This window comes from Salmo trutta, chromosome 19 (genome assembly GCF_901001165.1).
Source record: "Salmo trutta chromosome 19, fSalTru1.1, whole genome shotgun sequence".
In the NCBI taxonomy this organism is placed as follows: Eukaryota; Metazoa; Chordata; class Actinopteri; order Salmoniformes; family Salmonidae; genus Salmo; species Salmo trutta.
Window position 1 is genome coordinate 20,889,260 of NC_042975.1, and position 27,966 is coordinate 20,917,225.

General features: G+C 41.8%; 1 protein-coding gene across 1 annotated transcript; it reads right to left on the reverse strand.

Moving 5' to 3' along the window:
* Nucleotides 1-1,059: 1,059 nt before the first annotated feature.
* On the reverse strand, nt 1,060-27,966 carry LOC115154159 (heat shock cognate 70 kDa protein). The gene is made up of 9 exons (XM_029700112.1): nt 27,872-27,966; nt 5,917-6,126; nt 5,510-5,715; nt 5,263-5,415; nt 2,759-3,314; nt 2,338-2,540; nt 1,913-2,111; nt 1,580-1,812; nt 1,060-1,477 (listed from the first exon to the last, which is right to left on the reverse strand). Exons 2-9 carry the CDS (start codon nt 6,119-6,121, stop codon nt 1,289-1,291), a joined length of 1,944 nt encoding a protein of 647 aa, XP_029555972.1. The 5' UTR covers nt 6,122-6,126; nt 27,872-27,966; the 3' UTR covers nt 1,060-1,288.

Consider the following 27,966-nt stretch of genomic DNA (forward strand, 5'->3'; position numbering starts at 1 on the left):
ACCCCTAGTGGACTGATGCAGTCGGTGCAATGGCCTACATAAGTCTAAAGGGAATCCTTGGGACGCCAACTCTGATGTCACCCCGTTGAGGGGACGTCCCAAGGATTCTGGATAGCACTAACCATTCCTAAAGTGACCACTGTGCAGTCCTGTTGTGAAATTTTCGTATTCATAAATAAAAAATAATCATAAATGGTAACTGCCAAAATAAAGGAAACACCAACATAAAGTGTCTTAATAAGGCGTTGGGCCACCATGAGCCAGAACTGCTTCAATACACCTTGGCATAGATTCTACAGGTGTCTGGAACTCTATTGGCGGGATGCAACACCATTCTTCCACAAGAATCCATATTTTTGTCTTTTGTTGATGGTGGTGGAAAATGCTGTCTCAGGCGGTGCTGCAGAATCTCACATAATTGGGTTGATATTTTGGGATATTTGATGCCATGGCATATGGATAACATCATTTTCATCCTCATCAACCCATTCAGTGACCACTCATGCCTTGTGGATGGGAGCATTGTTATCCTATGGGGGCGTAGCCAAAACGTGACACTAAGCATGATGGGATGTCAATTGCTTATTTAACTCAAGAACCACGCCTGTGCAGATTATTATGGATAAGAGCGAGAATACTTTTATTTGTCAAACGGCAGTCAAGCATCGATCATCGTCACCAGAATAAGACCCTCGATATTTATTGGAAAGGAGTATCCAGATCACCGTGCACTTTCACCACCCTGTAAAGTTCATAAGTTATTTCATTTGTAGCCTAATAAACTGCATGGTTTTGAGTCATAGTGGGAGGACTACACACTATATCATTATGTGACTCCCAAGTTTACTTCGATATGATGGTTATTAAATCAATATTTGCGCATAAAGGCATTTCCACCACCATTTCTCACATAATTAATTTTACTGACACAAAAAGTTCCCACCATGTCAAACGAACAAATGTTTTGTCGGTATTTATAAAATTGTACCGAAACTAGCCATTTCCATCACAGCTATCGTGATTTTTTTTTACTCATAAAAACTGTGGCTAGAAACGTGGTTAGTGACAAATAATAATTTATTCTCCAGGACTCAAAATGTATAGACAGGCAAACTCTTCTTCCTTAAAATCACCCTATTTTTGACAGTGTACATATTCAAGTATTCAAAACACACATAGCAGCTTATCAGTTTAAATTACTCAGCCAATGACCAGCCTTGGCTTTACAGATTGGGCCTCTGGGTTTACATGCTTTCTGTTTACAGAGTGGTGAGATTGGACATTGGGTTTAATCGACTTCCTCGATGGTGGGGCCTGAGGATCCACCACCTCCAGGAGCAGCACTGCCAGCACCTGAGAAGCCTCCAGGCATTCCACCAGGCATACCACCGGCACTCTGGTACAATTTGGTGATGATGGGGTTGCACACCTTCTCCAGCTCCTGTTGCTGGTGCTCATACTCTTCCTTCTCCGCAGTCTGTGAAAAGAAATATACAATTTAAGATTGATCGATTTCCCTTCTTGACACATTATGGGTAATAACTTGGTTTAAATTAATGGGCACATCAATATACTGTACCTGGTTCTTATCCAGCCAGGCAATGATCTCATTGCACTTGTCCAGAATCTTGGTCTTTTCCTCGTCACTGATCTTGCCCTGTAGTTTCTCATCCTCCACTGTGGATTTCATGTTGAAAGAGTAGGACTCCAGGGAGTTCTTGGAGGAAACCTTGTCACGCTGCACATCATCCTCACACTTGTACTTTTCAGCCTCCTGGACCATGCGCTCAATGTCCTCCTTGCTCAGGCGACCTGGTCAGACAAAAAAAGAAAGTGTTAAGTTAAGGATACACTCACTATCCAAGTGGGCATATTTTAATAACATTTCACTTTGGTCACATTTTGTTTCTACCTTTGTCATTGGTGATGGTGATCTTGTTCTCCTTGCCAGTGCTCTTATCAACGGCAGAGACATTGAGGATGCCGTTTGCGTCAATGTCGAAGGTGACCTCAATCTGAGGAACACCGCGAGGTGCAGGGGGGATTCCAGTCAGCTCAAACTTGCCCAACAGGTTGTTGTCCTTGGTCATGGCTCTCTCACCCTCATACACCTGGTGGACACAGTCTATATTAGCTAAAAACATACATGGTCTTCAAATGAGAAGTACGTTTCACTAAATAGTCACTTAGACATCGAACAATGGTATTGGGACATCTTTTGTCTTTCAACCTCTGGTGGAAACTACGAATGGCAGGAGTAAACTTCATCACAGCGAGTGGCTAAAGGAATGAGGAAACATTGCCCTGAAATGTACATTTTATGCAGGGTCTTCTCACCTGAATGAGCACACCAGGCTGGTTGTCTGAGTAGGTGGTGAAGGTCTGGGTCTGCTTGGTTGGGATGGTGGTGTTACGTTTGATCAGGACGGTCATGACACCTCCAGCTGTCTCAATACCCAGGGACAGGGGGGTGACGTCCAGCAGAAGCAGGTCCTGGACATTTTCAGACTTGTCACCTGAGAGGATGGCTGCTTGGACAGCTGTAAAAGGGAATGGTGAGGTTAGACTCATGTAAAAACATAACTGTAGAGCCACAGTAACATTGTCGCTCAGACATTAAAAAAGGAAGGTGTTGGGCCATCTTTTGTCTGAGTACTAATGGCAGCAATAAACTTAAATCACAGCTAAACTATTAGGTTAGGGCTACTTATAGCAGCCCAATGACCACAGAGTGAACACAAGATGATCAGTGACCCACCTGCGCCATAGGCCACAGCCTCGTCGGGGTTGATGCTCTTGTTGAGCTCTTTACCGTTAAAGAAATCTTGGAGCAGTTTCTGGATCTTGGGGATACGAGTGGAGCCTCCGACCAGGACAATATCGTGGACCTGGGCCTTGTCCATCTTGGCATCACGGAGGGATTTCTCCACTGGGTCCAAGGTGCCACGGAAAAGGTCTGCGTTGAGTTCCTCAAAGCGAGCTCTGGTGATGGAGGTGTAGAAGTCGATTCCCTCGTACAGAGAGTCAATCTCGATGCTAGCCTGGGTGCTGGAGGACAGGGTGCGCTTTGCCCTCTCACAGGCGGTGCGGAGACGGCGAACAGCTCTCTTGTTGTCACTGATATCTTTCTTGTACTTTCGTTTGAACTCTGCGATGAAGTGGTTGACCATGCGGTTGTCAAAGTCTTCTCCACCCAGATGGGTGTCTCCAGCAGTGGACTTGACCTCAAAGATGCCATCCTCAATGGTCAGGATGGACACGTCAAAGGTGCCGCCACCCAGATCAAAGATAAGGACATTCCTTTCAGCACCAACCTGAAACAGAAGAATGTTCAATATTTAAACCCTATGACACATGGCTAGCTATATATATATATATATATATATAACTATTGTCCCATGTACACAGTTTGTGTATGTATGTATGTATGTATGTATGTATGTATGTATATATATATATATATACTGCTCAAAAAAATAAAGGGAACACTTAAACAACACATCCTAGATCTGAATGAAAGAAATAATCTTATTAAATACTTTTTTCTTTACATAGTTGAATGTGCTGACAACAAAATCACACAAAAATAAATCAATGGAAATCCAATTTATCAACCCATGGAGGTCTGGATTTGGAGTCACACTCAAAATTAAAGTGGAAAACCACACTACAGGCTGATCCAACTTTGATGTAATGTCCTTAAAACAAGTAAAAATGAGGCCCAGTAGTGTGTGTGGCCTCCACGTGCCTGTATGACCTCCCTACAACGCCTGGGCATGCTCCTGATGAGGTGGCGGATGGTCTCCTGAGGGATCTCCTCCCAGACCTGGACTAAAGCATCCGCCAACTCCTGGACAGTCTGTGGTGCAACGTGGCGTTGGTGGATGGAGCGAGACATGATGTCCCAGATGTGCTCAATTGGATTCAGGTCTGGGGAACGGTCCATAGCATCAATGCCAGTCCATAGCATCAATGCCTTCCTCTTGCAGGAACTGCTGACACACTCCAGCCACATGAGGTCTAGCATTGTCTTGCATTAGGATGAACCCAGGGCCAACAACACCAGCATATGGTCTCACAAGGGGTCTGAGGATCTCATCTCGGTACCTAATGGCAGTCAGGCTACCTCTGGCGAGCACATGGAGGGCTATGCGGCCCCCCAAAGAAATGCCACCCCACACCATGACTGACCCACCGCCAAACCGGTCATGCTGGAGGATGTTGCAGGCAGCAGAACGTTCTCCACGGCGTCTCCAGACTCTGTCACGTCTGTCACGTGCTCAGTGTGAACCTGCTTTCATCTGTGAAGAGCACAGGGCGCCAGTGGCGAATTTGCCAATCTTGGTGTTCTCTGGCAAATGCCAAACGTCCTGCACGGTGTTGGGCTGTAAGCACAACCCCCACCTGTGGACGTCGGGCCCTCATACCACCCTCATGGAGTCTGTTTCTGACCGTTTGAGCAGACACATGCACATTTGTGGCCTGCTGGAGGTCATTTTGCAGGGCTCTGGCAGTGCTTCTCCTGCTCCTCCTTACACAAAGGCGGAGGTAGCGGTCCTGCTGCTGGGTTGTTGCCCTCCTACGGCCTCCTCCACGTCTCCTGATGTACTGGCCTGTCTCCTGGTAGTGCCTCCATGCTCTGGACACTACGCTGACAGACACAGCAAACCTTCTTGCCACAGCTCGCATTGATGTGCCATCCTGGATGAGCTGCACTACCTGAGCCACTTGTGTGGGTTGTAGACTCCGTCTCATGCTACCACTAGAGTGAAAGCACCGCCAGCATTCAAAAGTGACCAAAACATCAGCCAGGAAGCATAGGAACTGAGGAGTGGTCTGTGGTCCCCACCTGCAGAACCACTCCTTTATTGGGGGTGTCTTGCTAATTGCCTATAATTTCCACCTGTTGTCTATTCCATTTGCACAACAGCATGTGAAATGTATTGTCAATCAGTGTTGCTTCCTAAGTGGGCAGTTTGATTTCACAGAAGTGTGATTGATTTGGAGTTACATTGTGTTGTTTAAGTGTTCCCTTTATTTTTTTGAGCAGTATATATATATATATATAAATATATATAAATATATATATATATAAATATATATATAAATATATATATATAAATAATATATATATAAATAATATATATATAAATAAAATGGCAGGAGTAAACTCCATCATTGCGAATTAAATCTGGTTTGTCCAAATCAAATTATTATTTCAATAGACCTTCCTGAGCTCTAAAAAAATTATATGCGTCTCACCTTCTTGTCCAAGCCATAAGCAATAGCGGCAGCGGTTGGCTCATTGATGATTCGCAGAACGTTCAGACCAGAGATTGTTCCAGCATCTTTGGTTGCTTGGCGCTGAGAGTCGTTAAAGTAAGCTGGCACTGTTACAACCGCATTTGATACAGTCTGCAAAAATGAGGGTAAAAGAAAAAAAGTTGTGAATGAATAGACTAACTGTCAATACAAATCTGAAATAGACTGCAATGCAACTCAAACTCACCTTCCCGAGGTAGGCCTCTGCAATCTCCTTCATCTTGACCAACACCATGGAGGAGATTTCCTCAGGGTAGAAGCTCTTGGTCTCACCTTTGTATTCAACCTCCACTTTGGGGCGTCCGCTGTCGCTGATGACGTTGAAAGGCCAGTGTTTCATGTCAGACTGAACCACGGTGTCCTCAAATCTTCTACCAATCAAACGCTTAGCATCTGGAATACGCAAATAAAAAGTATGTTAAAATGATTGCATTATAGATCTACTCCGATCATAGCAGTTGACCTTTGGTTTCTCACTCAAACATCCAAGGAATGTTATAAAACCTCTGGTGGAAACTACAAATGGCAGGAATAAACTGCATCACACCTTTACAAACATCTAACAATAATCACCATTGCAATACATAAACTTACCAAACACTGTGTTGCAGGGGTTCATGGCAACCTGATTCTTGGCAGCATCACCGATGAGCCTCTCAGAGTCAGTGAAGGCAACGTAGCTTGGTGTGGTCCTGTTACCCTGGTCGTTGGCAATGATTTCAACCTTGCCATGCTGGAACACACCCACGCAGGAGTAAGTGGTCCCGAGATCAATGCCGACTGCTGTTCCCTTAGACATGGTTGCTGTGAAAACAGATAAATATTTAATGATGAGCAAAGTCTTTCCAATAGATGGCAGTCATGATCACTCAAGGTAAAGTGACCCATAGAGACTTTGGACTGTATTTTGAGTCACTGTGGCTGCATTTACACAGGCAGCCCAATTCTTGTTTTAACTGATTGGTCTTTTGACCAATCAGATCAGCTCTGATGTGAAAATATATTTTCAAAGCTGATCAGATTAGTAAAAAAAAAAAAGTGGGGAAAAAATCTGAATTGGGCTGCCTAGGTAAACGTAGCCACCATAGATTACATGTGCAACTTCCTTTATGGAGAATAATGCCAACCCGTTGTGTTGAAATTCAATTCCTAAGAACGGGGACTAATCCGGTTCCAAAAAAGTCATAGGCCTTCAGTTTCAATTAAAGGGCGACTGCACTTCCTGATTTGGCCTTGTTTTAGATTTGGTTCATTAAAAAATGCTAACAGCCTTGACAGAATTCAAAGGTGAGTTTGTCTTGGGGTGTGGCTTGATGTGGGTGTTTCCTGTGTGTATGCAGGTGGAAAGAGTTAGCCAAATGATTAAGCCAATTAGCTTCAGTTGGCTGGTGTGCACCGTGGTAAAATTGGTTTTACTTTGGATAGCCTATCTCTGGGGATAGTTAGGGGCCGTCAAATTACACAATGTAAAAAGGGACAATATTTTCATGTTGCACATCTTTTAGTTGTCTCATCGAATGCTTTCAATATTTGTAAACAAATTTCTACAATTTATAGTTGGTTTAAGGTTAAGTCATTGAAATTTGGAGCTATTGACCTTTTAAATTATTGTTCCATTTACACTGTGTTATTTACTGATGTTCCCTAACTAGCCCCATTGTGATATCGAACGTCAACCAAATTGACCATTGGCATTGGATCTGAGATCTGAATGGATGATTACTTGCCAGTTGTGGGAATTTGGGCAGGATTAAAATAAACACAGCCCATGGAAAACTGTTACGTACTCTTCATTCCATGACATAATTTTGTTTTCCTATCATCTTGCAAATTTCCGTTTTGTACGATACTGACTTTATGACCAAAATGATCCTATTTAAACTTTGTAGTCAATTTTGACACTAGAATACATTTTTGGCACATATTGATGCCACATAGGCCATTTTCAAAATGAGAAGTGGCTTTTTAGGGACAGTCGCTCTTTAAACTGATGGCAAAGGTGCATAAATATAGAGAAATTCAGATATGAACAATGTTCCTGCTAAACTGCACGCAGCTCCTCTTGGACTGCAGTGTAGAAGAAATGTCAGCGTGCACAGAGAAGCACAAGATTGAACTTCACTCAGTTTCCTCCTTTAATTAACACTATCAACGTTTCGCTCTACCGTGGGAATTGTGCTTGAATCAACACAATATTAGCCACTTCCAATGTAACATACCGAAACAAAGCAACCTACGCAAGAGATTTTCTTGTTGGCAGAACACATCGGAGAAGGATTCTACTGCATTGACAAGCACAGACCGGCGCACCATAACAGACCGGCGCACCATAACCAATCAGAACTGCAGTTGGCCTATATGCAAATAGCCATTGCCATATATGGATCCGTGCTGTTCACTTTGAACTGGACTGTGTTTACTGCATGAGCGGTCACGAGTAGAGGTGCTTGTTTTGAGATCAAAGTGAGAGCTGCATGTTGTCACCTGTGTACATGTGTTCATATTCTTTGCTAGTTAGTGAGTTATTAGCCTAGTTATAGCTAATTTCTATTCAATAATAGGGGAGTGGTTGCTTCCTACAAGAGCACAAAATGTGTGCATTTCTAGCCATCTTTGAAAACAAGGCAGGTAAATAACTTTTTTTATGTTTTAAAAGGGCAGTGTTGTATTTTGAATGGTCTTGAATAAGCTAAGTAGCCAATAGGAAAAGGGTAGCATAATTTGTCTGATTCTTTGTAATAATGGTATGGGAATAATAATGAATGTTATTTTGTAAAGTGGTTTCTTGCATCAAACAACAACATTTTCATGACAAGTGGATAAACAGGTTCATGACAAGCCCTGCATGTTTTTTTTTAGAAGTCTCATGGAATGTAGGCCTACATTGAACAAGACACTTTCTGCTACTGTAGGTGAATGATAGAACAGCTATTTCCATGTTAAAATGTTATGTGATGCATTTTTTGTTTTGATGGTAGACCTCTCTGGTAGGCCTACACTTTGATCAAATAGCCACAGTAGCCTACTTGGCCACTGTTAAAACTGTAACTTAAAGCGAGTAAAGCCTCAATGATCACAGTAAACGCATGCCGGAAGTTGCACAGAGATTTATAATTGAACTACCGCAAGAGTTGGACTTAATATTTTGAAGCCAGAGGATGAATGAGTCATATTTAACTGTTAGCTTTACACAAAGTAATTGTACATTCTCAGTTAATAAAATGTATGATTGTTTATTTTCGATGAAAGACTTGATGATGGGTATACTGTTGCATGCGTGTGCTCAGGCCCAGTCCTGGCTGTTCTGCCACCCTAGACTGGCCAAAGAAATTGTGCCCTCCTATAGACAGGCTGGTTGTTTAGCAACAAAACCGAGGCGTGCGCAACTATGGGGCAAAACAAACAGGGTTGGCTTAGATTTTTGACAACATGTAAACTATATTTAGTCTCCGATGTTTATTGAAAACGTAAATAAATTAGCACAATGAGCACTTGTCTCTCAAATGCATTGTTAAAGTTGTTTGTTAGCTAGTGTGACAAGACCCATTTTTGGTGGCCTGTCCCCGGCTGGAGCTGTCCCCGTTTTTAACTATGCGTTAAAAACAGACCACGAAGTGGAATAATATTTTACGTGGCAAGAAAGACCAGGCAGGAGCCTACCGGTTGATGTCTCAATCATGTTGTGCATGTTTTGGCCAACAGAGGGGGCTGCTCGCTATAGCAGCTTCATTCACTTGTCTTTTACTAACTAACGTTTCTTGCTTGCGCTAGTTTAAGAGAAAACTGCTGCGGAAAACTCAGCCAGAAGCTAGCAAGTGTCAAGCGAATCCACAACATCACCACAAATGTCTTTTCAAGCCAGGTAAGTTACCATCGTTTGAGATACTAGCTAGTGATGTTATAATGTCACAACTTATTATATAGATAGATGATCTGCTCTATAAGGTTTTAAATAGGTTATGCTAGCTAATGTTAGCTATGTAGACTAAGTTAGCTAGCTAGGTTAGCTAGCTACTGTCAAGGTAGCTAGGTTAAAAAACATTCACATGTAAACATGCAGTGGACAGGCTATTTTGAGAATATGATTAATATTAAATGAATGCACAATTAATTATGATATTTATTTGTAGATTACAATTTTAATAGTTTGGCATTATAATAAGTAGTGTGAAAATATATATTTTGACATTTTCATGGATAACATTAGCATAATGTTTTCTGTTAGAGAGTGGAGAAGAGGAAGACTGGATAGGAAAAAGAGTGAAGGAGAGAGGAGGAAAGGTAAATATATGATTACAGAGCCTGGCAATTTATTATTCCAAACAATGTTTTTGAGAAAATATAAAAATGAGGCAAGCAATGGGAATCTGTTAACCAAAGTATTTGATCTAATAGTGTACTATTTTATTAAAGATTGGAGAGGAAGGAGAAGAGAGAAGGAAGGAACAATTTAAGGGAGTAAAAAGAGTGAAGCGAGGAGAGTGTAGAAGAGTGAGGTGGAAAGATAACGAGAAGGAAAGGAAGGAAAACGAGTGAAGAAAAGAGGAGGAGAAAGATTGGAGGAAAATAAAAAGTTAAGAGAGTAAGAAGAGTGACACATGGAGTGTGCAGAAGAGCAGACAGAGGAGGTGCACTAGCCTTCCCAAGAAGAATATGATTTAGCTGTGCACGAGGGTGTCTTTGCATACCACACTATGCGACACAATCATAGTTACAGATCTATGGACTGCACAGCACAACTGACACAGAAGCTTTATGAGCCAAATTGTACATGTGCTAGGACAAAATGTGACGCCATAGTGAGTAACGTGTTAGCACCATGGGCAACTACTTTGGTAACACAGACCTAGACCAGGTTGAATTTGTGTCCCTGTACATTGATGCGTCCAATCATGGATATGTAATGCTGCTGCCAATAGTAGTCAGATATTGTAAGATACAGTTTAAGTCGAAAGTTTACATACACTCTGGTTGGAGTCATTAAAACTCGCTTTTCAACCACTGCACAAATTTCTTGTTAACCTGTTTGGGATAGGGGGCAGTATTTTCACGGCCGGATAAAAAAAACTTACCCGATTTAATCTGGTTACTAGAATATGCATATAATTAGTAGATTTGGATAGAAAACACTCTAAAAAGTTTCTAAAACTGTTTGAATGGTGTCTGTGAGTATAACAGAACTCATATGGCAGGCCAAAACCTGAGAAGATTCCATACAGGAAGTGCCCTGTCTGACAATTTATTGTCCTTCTGTAGCATCTCTATCGAAAATACAGCATCTGTGCTGTAACGTGACATTTTCTAAGGCTTCCATTGGCTCTCAGAAGGCACCAGAAAGTGTCTGCAGTCTCTAGGCAAAGAACAGCAGGAGTATTTGTTAGTGGTCAGGCTGGGAACAGTGACACTGGAGAAGCGCGTCCACGAGACTACTCCATTTTTTTCTTTCAGCCTTTGAATGAATACAACGTCGCCCGGTTGGAATATTATCGCTAGTTTACGAGAAAAATAGCATAAAAATGTTTTTTACATTTTTTTGGACATGCTTCGAAGTACGGTAATGGAATATTTGATTTTTTTTGTCACGAAATGCGCTCGCGCGTCACCCTTTGGATAGTGACCTGAACGCACGAACAAAACGGAGCTATTTGAATATAACTATGGATTATTTGGAACCAAAACAACATTTGTTGTTGAAGTAGAAGTCCTGGGAGTGCATTCTGACGAAGAACAGCAAAGGTAATCCAATTTTTCTTATAGTAAATCTGAGTTTGGTGAGGGCCAAACTTGGTGGGTGTCAAATTAGCTAGCCTGTGATGGCCGAGCTATCTACTCAGAATATTGCTTTCTCCGAGAAGCTATTTTAAAATCTGACACCGTGATTGCATAAAAGTTCTGTATCTATAATTCTTAAAATAATTGTTATGTTTTTTGTGAACGTTTATCATGAGTAATTTAGTAAATTCACAGGAAGTTTGCGGGGGGTATGCTAGTTCTGAACATCACATGCTAATGTAAAAAGCTGTTTTTTGATATAAATATGAACTTGATTGAACAAAACATGCATGTATAACATAATGTCCTAGGAGTGTCATCTGATGAAGATCATCAAAGGTTAGTGCTGCATTTAGCTGTGGTTTTGGTTTTTGTGACATATATGCTTGCTTTGAAAATGGCTGTGTGATTATTTTTGGCAGGGTACTCTCCTGACATAATCGAATGTTTTGCTTTCGCTGTAAAGCCTTTTTGAAATTGGACAATGTGGTTAGATTAATGAGAGTCTTGTCTTTAAAATGGTGTAAAATATTAATATGTTTGAGAAATTGAAGTTTTAGCATTTTTGAGGTATTTATATTTTGCGCCACGCTCTACCATTGGATATTGGAACGCCTGTCCCTAAAAGCGGAACGCCTGCGGAACGCCTGTCCCTAAAAGGTTAAAATAATTGTTATGTTTTTTGTGAACGTTTATCGTGAGTAATTTAGTAAATTCACCGGAAGTTTGCGAGGGGTATGCTAGTTCTGAACGTCACATGCTAATGTAAAAAAGCTGGTTTTTGATATAAATATGAACTTGATTGAACAAAACATGCATGCATTGTATAACATAATGTCCTAGGGTTGTCATCTGATGAAGATCATCAAAGGTTAGTGCTGCATTTAGCTGTGGTTTTGTTTTTTGTGACATATGCTAGCTTGAAAAATGGGTGTCTGATTATTTCTGGCTGGGTACTCTGCTGACATAATCTAATGTTTTGCTTTCGCTGTAAAGCCTTTTTGAAATCGGACAGTGTGGTTAGATAAAGGAGAGTCTTGTCTTTAAAATGCTGTAAAATAGTCATATGTTTGAAAAATTGACGTTTTTGTATTTTTGAGGAATTTGTAATTCGCGCCACGCCTATCATTGGATATTGGAGCAGGTGTTCGGCTAGCGGAACGTCTAGATGTAAGAGGTTAACTTCCTGACTGATGTCTTGAGATGTTGCTTAAATATATCCACATATTAACCCTGCCTCATGATGCCATCTATTTTGTGAAGTGCACCAGTCCCCCCTGCAGCAAAGCACCCCCACAACATGATGCTGCCACCCTGTGCTTCACGGTTGTGATGGTGTTCTTCGGCTTGCAAGACTCCCCCTTTTTTCTCCAAACGTAACGATAGTCATTATGGCCAAACGGATCTATTTTTGTTTCATCAGACCAGAGGACATTTCTCCAAAAATTACGATCTTTGTCCCCATGTGCAGTTGCAAACCGTAGTCTGGCTTTTTTATGGCGGTTTTGGAGCAGTGGCTTCTTCCTTGCCTTCTTCATAGCATTTCAAGTTATGTCAATATAGGTCTCGTTTTACTGTGGATATAGATACTTTTGTACCCGTTTCCTCCAGCATCTTCACAAGGTCCTTTGCTGTTGTTCTGGGATTGATTTGCACTTTTCGCACCAAAGTACGTACATCTCTAGGAGACAGAATGCGTCTCCTTCCTTTGCGGTATGACGGCTGCGTGGTCCCATGGTGTTTATACTTGCGCACTATTGTTTGTACAGATGAACGTGGTACCTTCAGGTGTTTGGAAATTGCTCCAAAGGATGAACCAGACTTGTGAAGGTCTGACTTTTTTTTCTGGGGTCTTGGCTGATTTCTTTTGATTTTCCCATGATGTCAAGTAAAGAGGCACTGAGTCTGAAGGTAGGTCTTGAAATACATCCACAGGTACACCTCCAATTGACTCAAATGATGTCAATTAACCTGTCAGAAGCTTCTAAAGCCATGACATCACTTTCTGGAATTTTCCAAGTTGTTTAAAGGCACAGTCAACTTTGTGTCTGTAAACCTCTGACTCACTGGAATTGTGATACAGTGAAATAATCTGTCTGTAAACAATTGTTGGAAAAATGACTTGTGTCATGCACAAAGTAGATGTCCTAACCGACTTGCCAAAACTAGAGTTTGTTAAAACTTCTCCAGGCTTGGGGGCGCTATTTTCACATCTGGATGAAAAGTGTGCCCAAAGTAAACTGCCTGCTACTCAGGCCCAGAAGCTAGGATATGCATATAGTTGGTAGATTTGGATAGAAAACACTCTGAAGTTTCTAAAACTGTTTGAATAATGTCTGTGAGTATAACAGAACTGATTTGGCAGGCGAAACCCCGAGCACAATCCATCCAGGGATTTATTTTTTGGAGATCAATCTGTTTTCCATTGGTTTTTTTATGGTAAGCCCGTTTTAATAGAAATATGCTTGCAATTCCTATAGCTTCCACTAGATGTCAAGAAATTGGTTGATGTTTTTCTTTAGAGAAATGAAGAAGTACGGCTGTCCAGAACGAGGGTCCAGCCTAGGGCTCTCTAATGTTTTGATGCGCACGACCTGGAACGCGCTTTCTTAGTTTTCCTCCGGTATTGAACACAGTTTATCCCGTCTTAAATTTTAACGATTATTTACGTTAAAAAATACCTAAAGTTGTATTACGAAAGTTGTTTGAAATGTTTGGATCAAGATTACAGGTAATTTATAAGATATTTTGTAGTCATGTTGCGCGAGTTGGAACCGGTATTTTTTTTTATCAAACGCGCCAAATAAATTTACATTTTGGAGATATAACGACAGAATTAATCGAACAAAAGGACCATTTGTGATGTTTATGGGACATATTGGAGTGCCAACAGAAGAAGTTCTTCAAAGGTAAGGCATGAATTAAATCGTTATTTCTGACTTTTGTGTCGTGCCTGGCGGGTTGAAATCTGATTTTCATGTGTTGGCATTCTGGGCGCTGTCCTCAGATTATCGCATGGTTTGCTTTCGCTGTAAAGCCTTTTTGAAATCTGACACAGTGGCTAGATTAACAAGAAGTTCAGCTTTAATTCGGTGTATTGCACTTGTGAATGTATGAAAGTTACATTTTGTAAAAAAAAAAATGTTGAATTTGGCGCTCTGCCATTTCACCGGATGTTGTCAAATCGATCCCGTTAACGGGATTTGAGCCATAAGAAGTTAATTAAGAATTATAGATACAGAACTCCTCTATGCACTCAATATGTCCGATTTTAAAATAGCTTTTCGGTGAAAGCACATTTTGCAATATTCTGAGTAGATAGCCCAGCCATCACGGCTAGCTATTTTGACACCCACCAAGTTTAGCCCTGACCAAACTCCGATTTACTATTAGAAAAGTTTGATTACCTTTGGTGTTCTTCGTCAGAATGCACTCCCAGGACTTCTACTTCAATAACAAATGTTGGTTTGGTTCAAAATAATCCATAGTTATATCCAAACAGCGGCGTTTTGTTCGTGCGTTCAAGACACTATCCGAAGTGTAAATAAGGGTCACGCGCACGACGCATTTCGTGACAAAAGATTTCTAAATATTCCATTACCGTACTTCGAAGCATGTCAACCGCTGTTTTAAAATCAATTTTTATGCCATTTTTCTCATAAAAAAGCGATAATATTCCGACCGGGAAAGCGTGAGTACGTACAAAGAGAGAGAAAATGAAAGCGTGGGATCCCCTCGTGCACGAGCCTGAGTCTCATAGTACTGTTACCGGCCACTATCCAAACGCGCTAATGTTTTTCAGCCAGAGCCTGCAAAGCCACGATTCAGCTTTTTGCCGCCTTCTGAGAGCCTATGGGAGCCGTAGGAAGTGTCACGTAACAGCAGATGTTTTGGACAGAGATAATCAAGAAGTTCAAGAAATGGTCAGACAGGGTACTTCCTGTACAGAATCTTCTCAGGTTTTGGCCTGCCAAATGAGTTCTGTTATACTCACAGACACCATTCAAACAGTTTTAGAAACTTTGGAGTGTTTTCTATCCAAAGCTAATAATTATATGCATATTCTAGTTTCTGGGCAGGAGTTATAATCAGATTAAATCGGGTATGTTTTTTATCCGGCCGTGAAAATACTGCCCTCTAGCCATAACAGGTTAAAGCTTGGTCACAAATGGGTTTTCCAAATGAACAATGGCATACTTCCAAAGTTGTGGCAAAATGGCTTAAGGACAACAAAGTCAAGGTATTGGAGTGGCCATCACAAAGCCCTGACCTCAATCCCATAGAAAATGTGTGGGCAGAACTGAAAAAGTGTGTGCGAGCAAAGAGGCCTACAAACCTGACTCAGTTACATGAGCTCTGTCAGGAGGAATAGGCCAAAATTCACCCAACTTATTGTGAGATGCTTGTGGAATGCTACCCAAAACGTTTGATCCAAGTTAAACAATTTAAAGGCAATGCTACCAAATACTAATTGAGTGTATGTAAACTTCTGACCCACTGGGAATGTGATGAAAGAAATAAAAGCTGAAATAAATCACATTGTTAAAATAAAGTGGTTATCCTAACTGACCTAAACAGGGAATATTTACTAGGATTAAATGTCAGGAATTGTGAAAAACTGAGTTTAAATGTATTTCACTAAGGTGTATGTAAACTTCCGACTTCAACTGTATATGATGGCAGCACATCTGTGGAAACAAAACTGCTTGATTTTGTTGAATTTAAAGGAGAAACAGCAGAGGTCCTGGTGGTCATCCAAAAATGTAACCTGGAAAACAAAGTCGTGGAATTCCCTGCCGACAACACAAATACCAACTTTGGAGGACTGAATAGGCTGGGGAGGGTCAATGTCCATACCAAAGTTAAAAATGCTCTGCAGCAGGAGGTGATTGGCTTAGGTTGTCCCTGCCCACATCATTCATAACATGGCCAGAATAGCTTTGGATATGATACCCCTTGATGTTGAGTACCTGCTCACAAAGATATTTTCATATTTTCACCGTCAGAGTAGAAAGACTGAAGAGCTTTTGTGAGTTTGTTGGCCAGGAGTATCATAACATTTTAGGACACAGCAATGTTTTCTGGCTGTCCATGCTCCCTGCTCTAGAAAGAGTGCTGAAAATGTATGTGCTATTAAAATCCTTTTTCTTTCTGAAGACAAATACCCTGTTGTTCTGCAGACAATGTTCGAAGATCCACTGACTCAAGTTTGGCTGGCCTTTGTCCATGGAAACCTGACCGTATTCAGTGACACGATCAAGATGCTTGAAGGCCAGGACCGCTGTGCTGTGGAGTCAGCTGCAATTCTGAGAAACGTTGAGGCAAAATTGACTGCAAGACGTGATGACAACTTCATTCCAGTTTTGGTCAGAGGACTTCGGAGAGAGCTAGTGGAAAATAGAGCAACGTCTAAAGAGAGCTTTCTCAAAATATTCCAATCATTCTTCACTATGGCTGTGAACTACTTGCAAGCATGGGAAAAGCACACAGATAATCTAAAAGATGTTCATTGTCTCCTTTTATAAAGGCAACCTCAGCGTGAAGAGATCCAGAAGGCAGCAGCCACACTGCAGGAAAAATTCCCCAATGTGACCATCAATGAGGATACATTGTTTGACGAGGTTACTGGCCTGCAAGAGTTCCTAAAAAAGGATCGATTGAAGAATGGAAAACATCTGAGACACCGCTTAGTCAGAGGTGGTTACCCACTTCAAAAAGAATGACACCCCACACACTAACCTGGCTGATTAGCGTCTGTTGTCATGTGCTTACCTGGAAGTAATGCACCAGTCGAGAGCGTTCTCCCAAATGAATGATATATGGACAGCAGCAAGAAATAGGTTCACTGTTCCTACCATCAAGACAGTGCTTATTGTGAAGACAAACTTCAACCTCCCCTGCCAGGAGTTCATGGAGAAGCTTGCCAAAGACAGAGCAATCCTGACGAAAATACATTCTTCTGAGAAATATACAGATTAGGTTGGTATAAGTATATTATGTAGTTACCAATCTCATCTTATTTCTTTATTATGTTAAGTATTTCACATATACTATTGTCTGTTTAAAAAAATTTAAAAAATGTCATGTTCTCTTCCGCTCTTATTCTACCCAGGCTACCAGGACCACTGAATGGCTGTTCAGATCGGACAGTTCTGTCTTGTCTGTAGTGTTTGTGTAATATAGTTGTTTTCTCTGTCTATCACAGTGTGCCTGTTAGACAAAATACATGAAACCAGAATTGTCCCCCTTTATTTCATAGATAACATTGGATATTTTTATGATATACTGACCACCGGACTGGAAATGTCCCCGGTTTTCATTTCAGAAATCTGGTCACCTTATTGTTAGCTAGCTAGCAAATTTTAGCCATATTAACATTGAAATTGAATCAGTCAAAACATTAAAAAAAAGACATGGAATCAATAACAATGAAATGAGCCACTTATGATTCTCCCCATTTGGCAGTTTCTGGTCATTCTTGCTAGCAACCCGGCCATCCAGAATCAAAAAACAGGATGCGCGCACATCATTTTCCTTACTGTTGTCAGCTAACCGATCTATACCCAGCAAAATCTAGAATAGTCCCAGTAAGCAAAATTACATTGAAAAGACATCTAAAATACGTATTTTCCAGACGTTGAACTTAGGTTCATTTTAAGTTCTGAATGAAAGTTGAAAAGACGTCATTTATTGACGTCTATTTTTGGACCAAATCAAGGCCGGTTCAGACCGGACCAAATCTGAACCAAACATTGATGTCAAAAAAAGACATCCAAAAGAAATCGGCCCGTGCTTACTGGGGTGTAGCCTACAGTGTCAGCCCACAATGGAATTTAATGAATGCCCATCCATATGGTAGACCTACAGTTTGTAAAACAGGCAGTTGCATTGGCTTTATTAGTCCTGATTCCTGTAACTAATCAACTTGGAAATTTAAGCTCTGACAATCAGATACCCAAATTCATCAGAATTTACAGTGCCTTGCAAAAGTATTCACCCACCTTGGCATTTTTCCTATTTTGTTGAATTACAACCTGTAATTTAAATAGATTTTTATTTGGATTTCATGTAATGGACATACACAAAATAGTCCAAATTGATAAAGTGATATGAAAAAAGAACTTGTTTCCAAACAAAATGTAAAGAGGAAAAGTGGTGTGTGCATATGTATTTGCTATGAAGCCCCTAAATAAGATCTGGTGGAACCAATTACCTTCAGAAGTCACATAATTAGTTAGATTGCACACAGGTGGACTTTATTTAAGTGTCACATGATCTGTCACATGAACTCAGTATATATACACCTGTTCTGAAAGGCCCCAGAGTCTGCAACACCACTAAGCAAGGGGCACCACCAAGCAAGCAGCACCATGAAGGCCAAGGAGCTCTCCAAACAGGTCAGGGACAAAGTTGTGGAGAAGTACAGATCAGGATTGTGTTATAAAAAAATATCTGAAACTTTGAACATCCCACGGAGCACCATTAAATCCATTATTAAAAAATGGAAAGAATATAGCACCACAACAAACCTGCCAAGAGAGGGCCACCCACCAAAACTCACGGACCAGGCAAGGACGGCATTAATCAGAGAGGCAACAAAGAGGCCAAAGAACCCTGAAAGAGCTGCAACGCTCCACAGCGGAGATTGGAGTATCTGTCCATAGGACCACTTTAAGCCGTACACTCTACAGAGGTGGGCTTTACGGAAGACTGGCCAGAAAAAAAGCCATTGCTTAAAGAAAAAAAATAAGCAAACACGTTCGGTGTTCGCCAGAAGGCATGTGGGAAACTCCCCAAACATATGGAAGAAAGTACTCTGGTTAGATGAAACAAAATTGAGCTTTTTGGTCATCAAGGAAAACGCTATGTCTGGCGCAAACCCAACACCTCACATCACCCCGAGAACAGCATCCCCACAGTGAAGCATGTTGGTGTGTTTTTCCATCGGCTGGGACTGGGAAACTGGTCAGAATTGAAGGAATGATGGATGGTGCTAAATACAGGGAAATTCTTGAGGGAAACCTGTTTCAGTCTTCAAGAGATTTGAGACTGGGACGGAGGTTCACCTTCCAGCAGGACAATGACCCTAAGCATACTGCTAAAGCAACACTCAAGTGCTTTAAGCGGAAACATTTAAATGTCTTGGAATGGCCTAGTCAAAGCCCAGACCTCAATCCAATTGAGCATCTGTGGTATGACTTAAAGATTGCATTACTAAAATGTAAATGTAAAAATGCAGGCGAATATATTGATAAGTCACCTTGTCTTGGAGAGATTTACACTTATCAAAACATCACGCCAGGGTAAGCCTACATGAAACACAGTCCTTATTTTAAGTGTTTCTAAACTCCCGTATGGGGAAAAATGTATGGTGGAAAAATGATTGGAACCATTTCCTTGTTTGACCACTAGGTTTTATGGGTATTATGATTCATACTGTGGTACTCTATTTGCAATGTGTTTAGCCTACAGCAAAATACAGTAGTATATTATTTTTCGCTATGATCAGCTCATCAAAAATTGACAGATACAAACTGGAAACCACTGATCATGACTATTTTAGCACACAGGGTGAAACTCCTGGACTGCAGTTGTGATTAGCCTGATTGTCCATTCCATATTGTCCATTTTACTTTGACCTGTCCTGTTTTTATGATATGCTGTTTGTTAGCGTCGATGCAACCACGTGTTTTTAAGAGTCAGCACAATGTAAAAACAATCTTGGTTGCATCGAAGCTAGGTGTGTTAACATGTCAGTTTATTTTTCATTTGATTAGGCACCATTTAGGTTAGGCTATTTGATTGGAGAAACGTACATGATGTAAAAAGTGGCCTTCTCATTACATTGTCATACATTTTATCTCCAGCCTGTAGGCTACAGAAAAGTCCACATACTTTTTTTTATACCATAGGCTATTTCTGCTACATAATTTAAGTTAGATGGTTTTTTGACGGAATGTTGGTGGAGCGCCACAGAGATGCATCTCCAACAGCACCGTGGAGAGGCGTGCAGGGAATGGACATGCAAAATATTTTACACTCCTGCCTTTGACAAAGTGGGTACTGCTCATCAAAGGGCGGCATCAGCGCTCCCCTAAAAATCCTATATACCACTGGTTGAGAGAAATTATCATTGTTTTTGGGCAGAATTATGAGGATTATGTGAGGATTTGTGTGTCAAATAGGCGGCTGCGTAATCCTGCCTAATGGGCGGGCCGGCCCTGAGTGTGCTTACTGTGACTGTCAACCTGATATTGGCTACTCTAGCCCAGCTACTTCCTACACCGTTGCTGGACCGCAGTGCTTGTTGTTACCGTTCATTCTTGACATCTAGATGGTTATCAGTATTAGTTATTTCTTGTATAGGGTAGTATCCTACTTTTTATCAAATCATGGGAGGGAAGAAAATTGGCTACGTTGTCAGCATGCTTCAGTTTGGCTGGCGTCTAGCCGAGCTCTACTAGCCGAATGAGTGCGCTCGCATACTCCTTTAAAAGACCTTCGATTGAATTACGAGAAAAGCCAGTTGACACTTCCTTAAAATAGTCATTAATTGAAGATAACTGAACAAATCTGTCATTCATTTTGACGTTTTTGCCGAGATCTTAGTTGCACAATTTTGCATCTGACTACAATAATTGGTGCAGTATTTCTCAAGTGAAAAAATGTGCATGAGGTCGAGTCGTCTCTCATTGAATGACAACAGGCACTATGGGCTACGGGGGCAGTATTGAGAATTTTGGAAAAATATGTGCCCATTTTTAACTGCCACCTACACCAACTCAGAAGCTAGGATATGCATATTTTCTAAAACTGTTTGAATGGTGTCTGTAAGTATAACACAACTCATATGGCAGGCAAAAACCTGAGAAAACCTGAGAGAAAAAAATAATTTTGTGGCTGTACTATTTTTTTGAGTCATTGCTTATTAGATACCACAGTGAGAAAGGATTCATTTCGCAACTCCTACGGCTTCCACTAGATGTCAGCGATCTTTATAAAGTTGTTTGAAGCTTCTATGATGAACAGAGAGCAAATAAGAATGCAGTGAAGTTGACGTCCCTGGGATGTCGTCACTTCCATTATGGCCTGCACCTGCGCAATCATGAGACACGAGACATTTTTCAAAAACACAGGTGAGGTCGGGTTGAAACATTACTGATGTTTCACGTTAAAAATGGCTCTAAAGATTGATGCTAAACAACGTTTGACATGTTTGAACAAACGTAAATAGATTATTTTTGTAACTTTTTTAACTTTTCGCCGTGACTTCACACCCCCACCCCGCGCTACTTTTTAGTAGCCACCGAAGCGCTAACAACATGGAACAACTTAGAGTTATGAACTTTGTCAAAAGAAACCACATTTGTTGTGGACCTGGGATTCCTGGAAGTGCCAATGGATGAAGATAATCAAAGGTAATGGATTATTGACAATAGTATTATTGATATTACGTTGTTACAAGATGATGCTAACCTATATAGCCTAGCCTATTGTTCTTAGCACAGCACCCGGTTTATTGCAACTTGTGATTTCCCAGTAAAGTTATTTTGAAATCTGGCAAGACAGTAGCATTTACGAAATGTTAAACTATAATTATTTGAATGACAATATTATAATTTACCAATGTTTTCGAATAGTAATTTTGAAAATTGTAACGTTGTTCACCGGAAGCATTTCAGAGAAGAAAAAAATCTGAATTTCACCGCTACTGTAAAATGCGGTTTTTGGATATAAATATGAACTTGACGGAACAAAAAATGCATGTATTGTATAACATAATGTCCTAGGAGTGTCATCTGATGGAGATTGTCAAAGGTTGGTGCATAATTTTAGCTGGTTTCTGCTTTTGGTGACGCCTGACCTTGAATTGAAAATGGATGTTTGTACTTTTGTGGCTATGTACTGTCCTAACATAATCTAACTTTATGCTTTTGCCGTAAAGCCTCTTTGAAAATCGAACAATGTGGTTAGTTAAGGAGATGTTTATCTTTTAAATGGTGTAAAATAGTTGATTGTTTGAGAAATTGAAATTATTAGATTTTTGATGTTTTGAATTTCCAGCCTTGCTAGCAATCCCGTCTCAGGGTTCATTGCTAACCCGTGGCCTCAACAGGTTATTAAAGACTCCCTACTTTTGACCAATCGCTGATGAGGAAGCGTAGGATTTGTCTACAGACTTTGGCTTGCCTCAACATTTTTTTTGCTGAAGTCCAAAACGAACAAAAACATCACAAAATATCTTCATATGTATGCGAAAACTATTTAGTCTGGGAAGCATACGGACGCCTTTAGCAGCCACCGGCAACAACGTAAATACTGCTACCTAGTAGGAAGCGCATACGTCGGCAAGCACCTCGATACAACACCGGCGGTGAATTAGTCATTCCCACCAGCTTGTCATCGTGCTTCCTGATGGCAGTGACGTTAGCTAAATTGGCATGTCACTTACATCCCATAGGAATACTACCTAGCTGTCATTACAGATGAATGAGGAGTCTATAGTTAAAAGTATAAAGGCAACATTGTGCTGCCCTCTTCATTGGCTTTTGATACTGTTGATCAGTCACTGCTAATTCAGATGCTTTCCTCAATTGGTCTAGACCAGGCTGCATATAACTGGTTTAAAAATTACTGGACAGATGGAACTCAATGTATATCTACTGACGGTGTTCAAACAGGTTCCCTGGATATTACGAAAGGTGTCCCGCAGAGGTCGATTCTGGGTCCTGTACTTTTTACTATTTACATGAACAATATCGAATGTAAAAAAAACATGTAGCCTGCACTTGTATGCCAATGATACTGTTGTGTATGCTATTGCCCCCACAGTTGACCAGGCTCTAGCTGAACTACAGTCTGTCATCAATGTATTACAGAAAAGCTCTCTCGCTGGAAACCTTCACTATTGCGCAGACATTAAGAAACAAAACATGACCATTTTTAAATTAAGCCACGGGAGTTTTTGGAGCGACAATAAAGATGACTTTCGAGTAGTAAGACATGTATAAAAGCAACAGATACCATTAATAAGAAGGGGCTAGAAGCGTCTTATATGGTGAGCTACTGAGTGGCTAGGACAGGCATGTCCCATACTATTTGGAGGACTTAATTCTTTCTGCTGCCGCGGATATGGCTGGGACAATGCTGGGGGAAAAGGCCCAAAAAAACTATACAGACAATGGCTTCATCAAACAACACTGTTTCACGACACATCAGTGACATGGCAGGAGATGTTCTATATCATGGAGCACCGCCCCATAGGGGAGCTCTGCTCCTCGTGGTTTACCCCGCTGCCTAGGCAGTGAATAGCCTGAGAAATTATGCACACATCTGCAGCCAATAGGAGTACAGGAGTCCCTATATAAGAGGACGCTTCCCCTCAATCAGCCTCCCATTATCTTCAGCGACAGGACTGGCCTGAAGAAGCCTTGAAGAGAAGCGAGAAGTCTCAGGACGAACTCGCTGTCGATCTCCTGGTCTCGACATCGTCCTTCAATGAGCACGCATTTTCCACCCCAAAAGCTCTTTTAAGAGCTCAGTGTCGCTGCTCCACTATGGCGGCTATGGACCTGCATGACTTATGTTTCGTGTGCTTAGGTTCACAGCGCGCTAGGGGCGGCCTCACAGATCCCCCAAAATGCCCTAGCTGCGCCCTCCTTTCTTAAAGGAGAGGAAGCAGTGGTGGGCATTTCAGGGTAGATCTCCCTCTAGAGGACGCCATGTCTGTGTTAGCCTCAGGTTCTGAGGCGGCATATGATGACGGCGCCTCTAGAGAAGACGAGGATGTTGGGAAGTGTCTGGATTTTTCTCCGGAAAAATCCACTCTACTGACCAAGGTTGAAAAAAGAAAACTGCCACAGAGAATGTGGACCCTGTGTGCTGTCATGTCAAGGGCGTGCTCTCTTTCCTACAGTTCATGTTTCACAAGGAGCGCTCACCCGCCACCATTAAGGTGTTCGCGGCAGCGATTTCAGCTTGCCATGAGGGGTTTGGCATAGACACCGTCTTCTGTCACCCTCTAGTGAAACAGTTTCTATTGGGAACGCGGCGGCTTAGGCCAATGCCTAGAGCCACGCTGCACCGGTGGGCTTTTAACTTTTGTACTTGAGGCGTTCTGCGAGACGCCGTTCGAGCCACTGAATCAAATCCCCCTCAAGATGTTGTCTCTGAAGACGGCAATGTTGCTTGCTTTGACTACGGCCAAGCGCGTCAGTGATTTGGGTGCTCTTTCGATGAGACATTTAAGAGCGATCTGAGCAGAGCGGTGTTACATCCTAACCCTGCATTTATGCCGACGGTTATTAAGAGCTTTTATAGGTCACAGAGCGTTGAGCTGTGGGCCTTCTCCCCCCCTGCCCATGTGGAGCGGAGAGAGGAGAGGCTTCATCGCCTGTGCCGGTGCGAGCCTTGGCGTGCTACGTGTAACGCACAGCAACGATTAGGTCATCGCTTCAGCTATTTGTGTGTCACGGTGCTAGTACACTGGGTAGACCACTTTCAAAACAGTGGCTGTCTCATTGGCTTTGTGAAGGCAATGAGACAGCTTATGCGGCGGCAGGGTGGCCACTGCCTCAGGGAATAAGAGCCCTCTCCACTCGTGGAGTAGCGGCGTCTACGGCTCTTTTTAGAGGAACTGGGGTAGAGGATATTTGTGCAGCGGCGTCGTGAGCGTCACTGTCTCCTTTTATCCAATTCTACCTGTTAGACATGTCGTTTTACTCTCTAGCTCGTTCTGTACTCAGCATAGCTGAAGGGAGAACTTGAATTAAGAAAAGATGCAGGACGATTGGGCAGGTTTCCCATTACGTCTGCTCTTTTTGTCAAGGAGAGAGACGTGCAACATGACCTTTGTCTGACACTGTCAGTACAACAGGGAATGTCGAGACTGCCCACCAGTGTATCACTGTGTTGGGGCGGAGTGATGAGGGAAATAGTACTGTAACTAGTATTACTTTACTATTAGACCGGTCACTAAATTTGATAGAATATTGAGGTATCATCTATCTACCGAGGCAGAGTAGGTGGCCTATATTCTATTATCTGCCCACGAATCATTGGCTTTGGCTATGGATTGAGTGTGGTGGGTTACACTGAGAAATCAGTGAGCAGGTCTTCTAAATTGGTTCAGCCTGTACTCAGCTTTGCTGGTGGGAAGGCTAGAACTAAGGCGGGAAACGCAGGATCAATGGACAGGGTTTCCATCAGGTCCGCTTTCTCCTATTAGAATAACTACATGACATGATTCCAGGCTGGGGGTGTAGCACAGTAGAGTCGTGTGTTGTATCCTGCCCACAAGTCTATGACTGTGTTTGGGCGGAAGGATTAGGGATATAGTTTCTGTAACTGGTGTTACAGTACTTTTAGACTAATCTTCAGTATTGACAGTTTTGAGCTCATTTATCTGCTGGTACAGATTAGTATGACTCATATTATGTTAATCTGCCCACTAGTCATTGACTATGCCTTTAGACGGAGTAGGGCGGATTAGACCGAGGACGCAGTACATTGTGACACAGTCTGTTTTCACAGTGTGTTACAGTACTGCGGGATTTGGTCGTAGCCATTGCTGGGCCCGACCTTTTCATTAAGTGTGAAGTGATAAGCTCGGCAGGGAGTACGTTGCGCTCCGCCTTAAACCACTAGGAGCAGAGCTACACAATAGAACGATAGTTACCGGAGTTGTAACTCCAGTTTTATGAGTGGAGCGGCGCCCCATAGGACTTAAGGCCCTGCCGACCCCCAGTCTCGCTGAAGATAATTTCTGGGGAGGCTGATTGAGGGAAATTCTATGCATTACAGCCGGATGAGTCAGCAGACGTGTTGGGCCTGGCACAGCTCCTGGTAAATGTCCATTATGTTTATGGGGGGTCAATTAAGGAAGACATCCTCTTCTGCAAACCACTGGAAACCAGGACAACAGGAGAGGATATTTTGAAAGTACTGGACAGCTTTGTGACATAAAATGGACTTTGGTGGTCAAGATGTGTTGGTATCTGTACTGATGGCGCAAAAGCCATTACAGGGAGACATAGTGGAATGCCTGACAGCTTGAAAGACGTTTTCGACACTACAGTGTAAATTATTAACTTTGTTAAATCAAGGTTCCTGAACTCGTGTATTTTCTTCATTATGCAATGATATGGGCAGCGACCATGTAACGCTTTTACAACATACAGAAATGCACTGGTTATCAAGGGGCAAAGTTTTGACACGTTTTTCTTTAATTGAGAGACGAGCTTAAAGTTTTCTTTACTGACCATAATTTTCACTTGTCTGACTGCTTGCATGATGACGAGTTTCTCACACGACTGGCCTATCTGGGTGATATTTTTTCTCGCCTGAATGATCTGAATCTAGGATTACAGGGACTCTCCGCAGCTATATTCAATGTGCGGGACAAAATTGAGGCAATGATTAAGAATTTGGAGCTCTTCTCTGCCTGCATCAACAAGGACAACACACAGGTCTTTCCATCATTGTATGATTTTTTTGTGTGCAAATGAACTCAAGCTTATGGACAATGTCAAATGTGATATAGCAAAGCACCTGAGTGAGTTTGGTGCGCAATTACGCAGGTACTTTCCCGAAACGGAGGACACAAACAACTGGATTTGCTATCCCTTTCATGCCCTGCCTCCAGTCCACTTACCGATATCTGAACAAGAGAGCCTCATCGAAAGTGCAACAAGCGGTTCTATGAAAATTGAATTTAATCAGAAGCCACTGCCAGATTTCTGGATTGGGCTGCGCTCAGAGAATCCTGCCTTGGCAAGTCGTGCTGTTAAGACACTGATGCCCTTTGCAACCACGTACCTATGAGAGAATGGATTCTCGGCCCTCACTAGCATGAAAACTAAATACAGGCACAGACTATGGGTGAGAAATGATTTAATATTGAGACTCTAATACAACCCAACAATGCAGAGTTATGTGCATCCTTTCAAGCACACCCTTCTCATTAACCTGTGGTGAGTTATTCACAATTTTCGATGAACAAATAAGGTTTTATTTAAAGTTTTATATAAAGAGCAAAATGATTGATTTATTATTATTTGTGCCCAGGTCCTATAAGATCTCTTTGTCACTTCCCACGAGCCGGGTTGTGACAACAACGCATTATGTTTAATAAATGTATCTTATAGTGTGTGTGTGGCAGGCTTACAATGATGGCAAAAAACAACATTTGAGAGTGCGCTGACCCTGGTGGTAGAGGGGGTACGCAGCTGGAGGTTGAATGTTTGAAGGGGTACGTACTATAAGAAGTTTGGGAACCTCTGCTCTAGGGCAGCTCTAAGCTGATTGAGCCAAGTTGCTGGCTGGTTTCAAAACGTCCAGTCCAAACTCTCGCGCTATTTCATTGGTCAATTTCATCTGTCGCAAGTCACGACCGTTTTATACCCTCCCCCACCCGGGCTTCTGAAGGACAACGCTGTAAGTACTGCAGTACAGCTGGCTCCGCATCCATGCGCATTAAAATTAATTGCGGCCATTTCACCGGTACCCAATTACATTTTCTAGAGACTGCTCTGGCATCTCTTAGATGTCGTCTCGGAGAATGGTTGAATAGACCCACAGTGAATACAACAATGTAGACATCAAATTATCTTAAATCAACAAATAGGTATATACATGTGGATTCTAATTATAAGGACACACTGATACAAAAGGGAATATGAGTAGCCAAGAAACAATTGTAGGAAACGTCACATTACATCTGCCTATAACTGACAATGATGTAGGATATAACAGATTAACATTTTGTTGCTTTAATTACCTGGATATGATGGACGCAATTCGGTATGAAAGCTGTTCGCAGACTCCGCAACCCGATGAATGAGACGTAGCCTCTTCCGGATATCTTCCAATAAC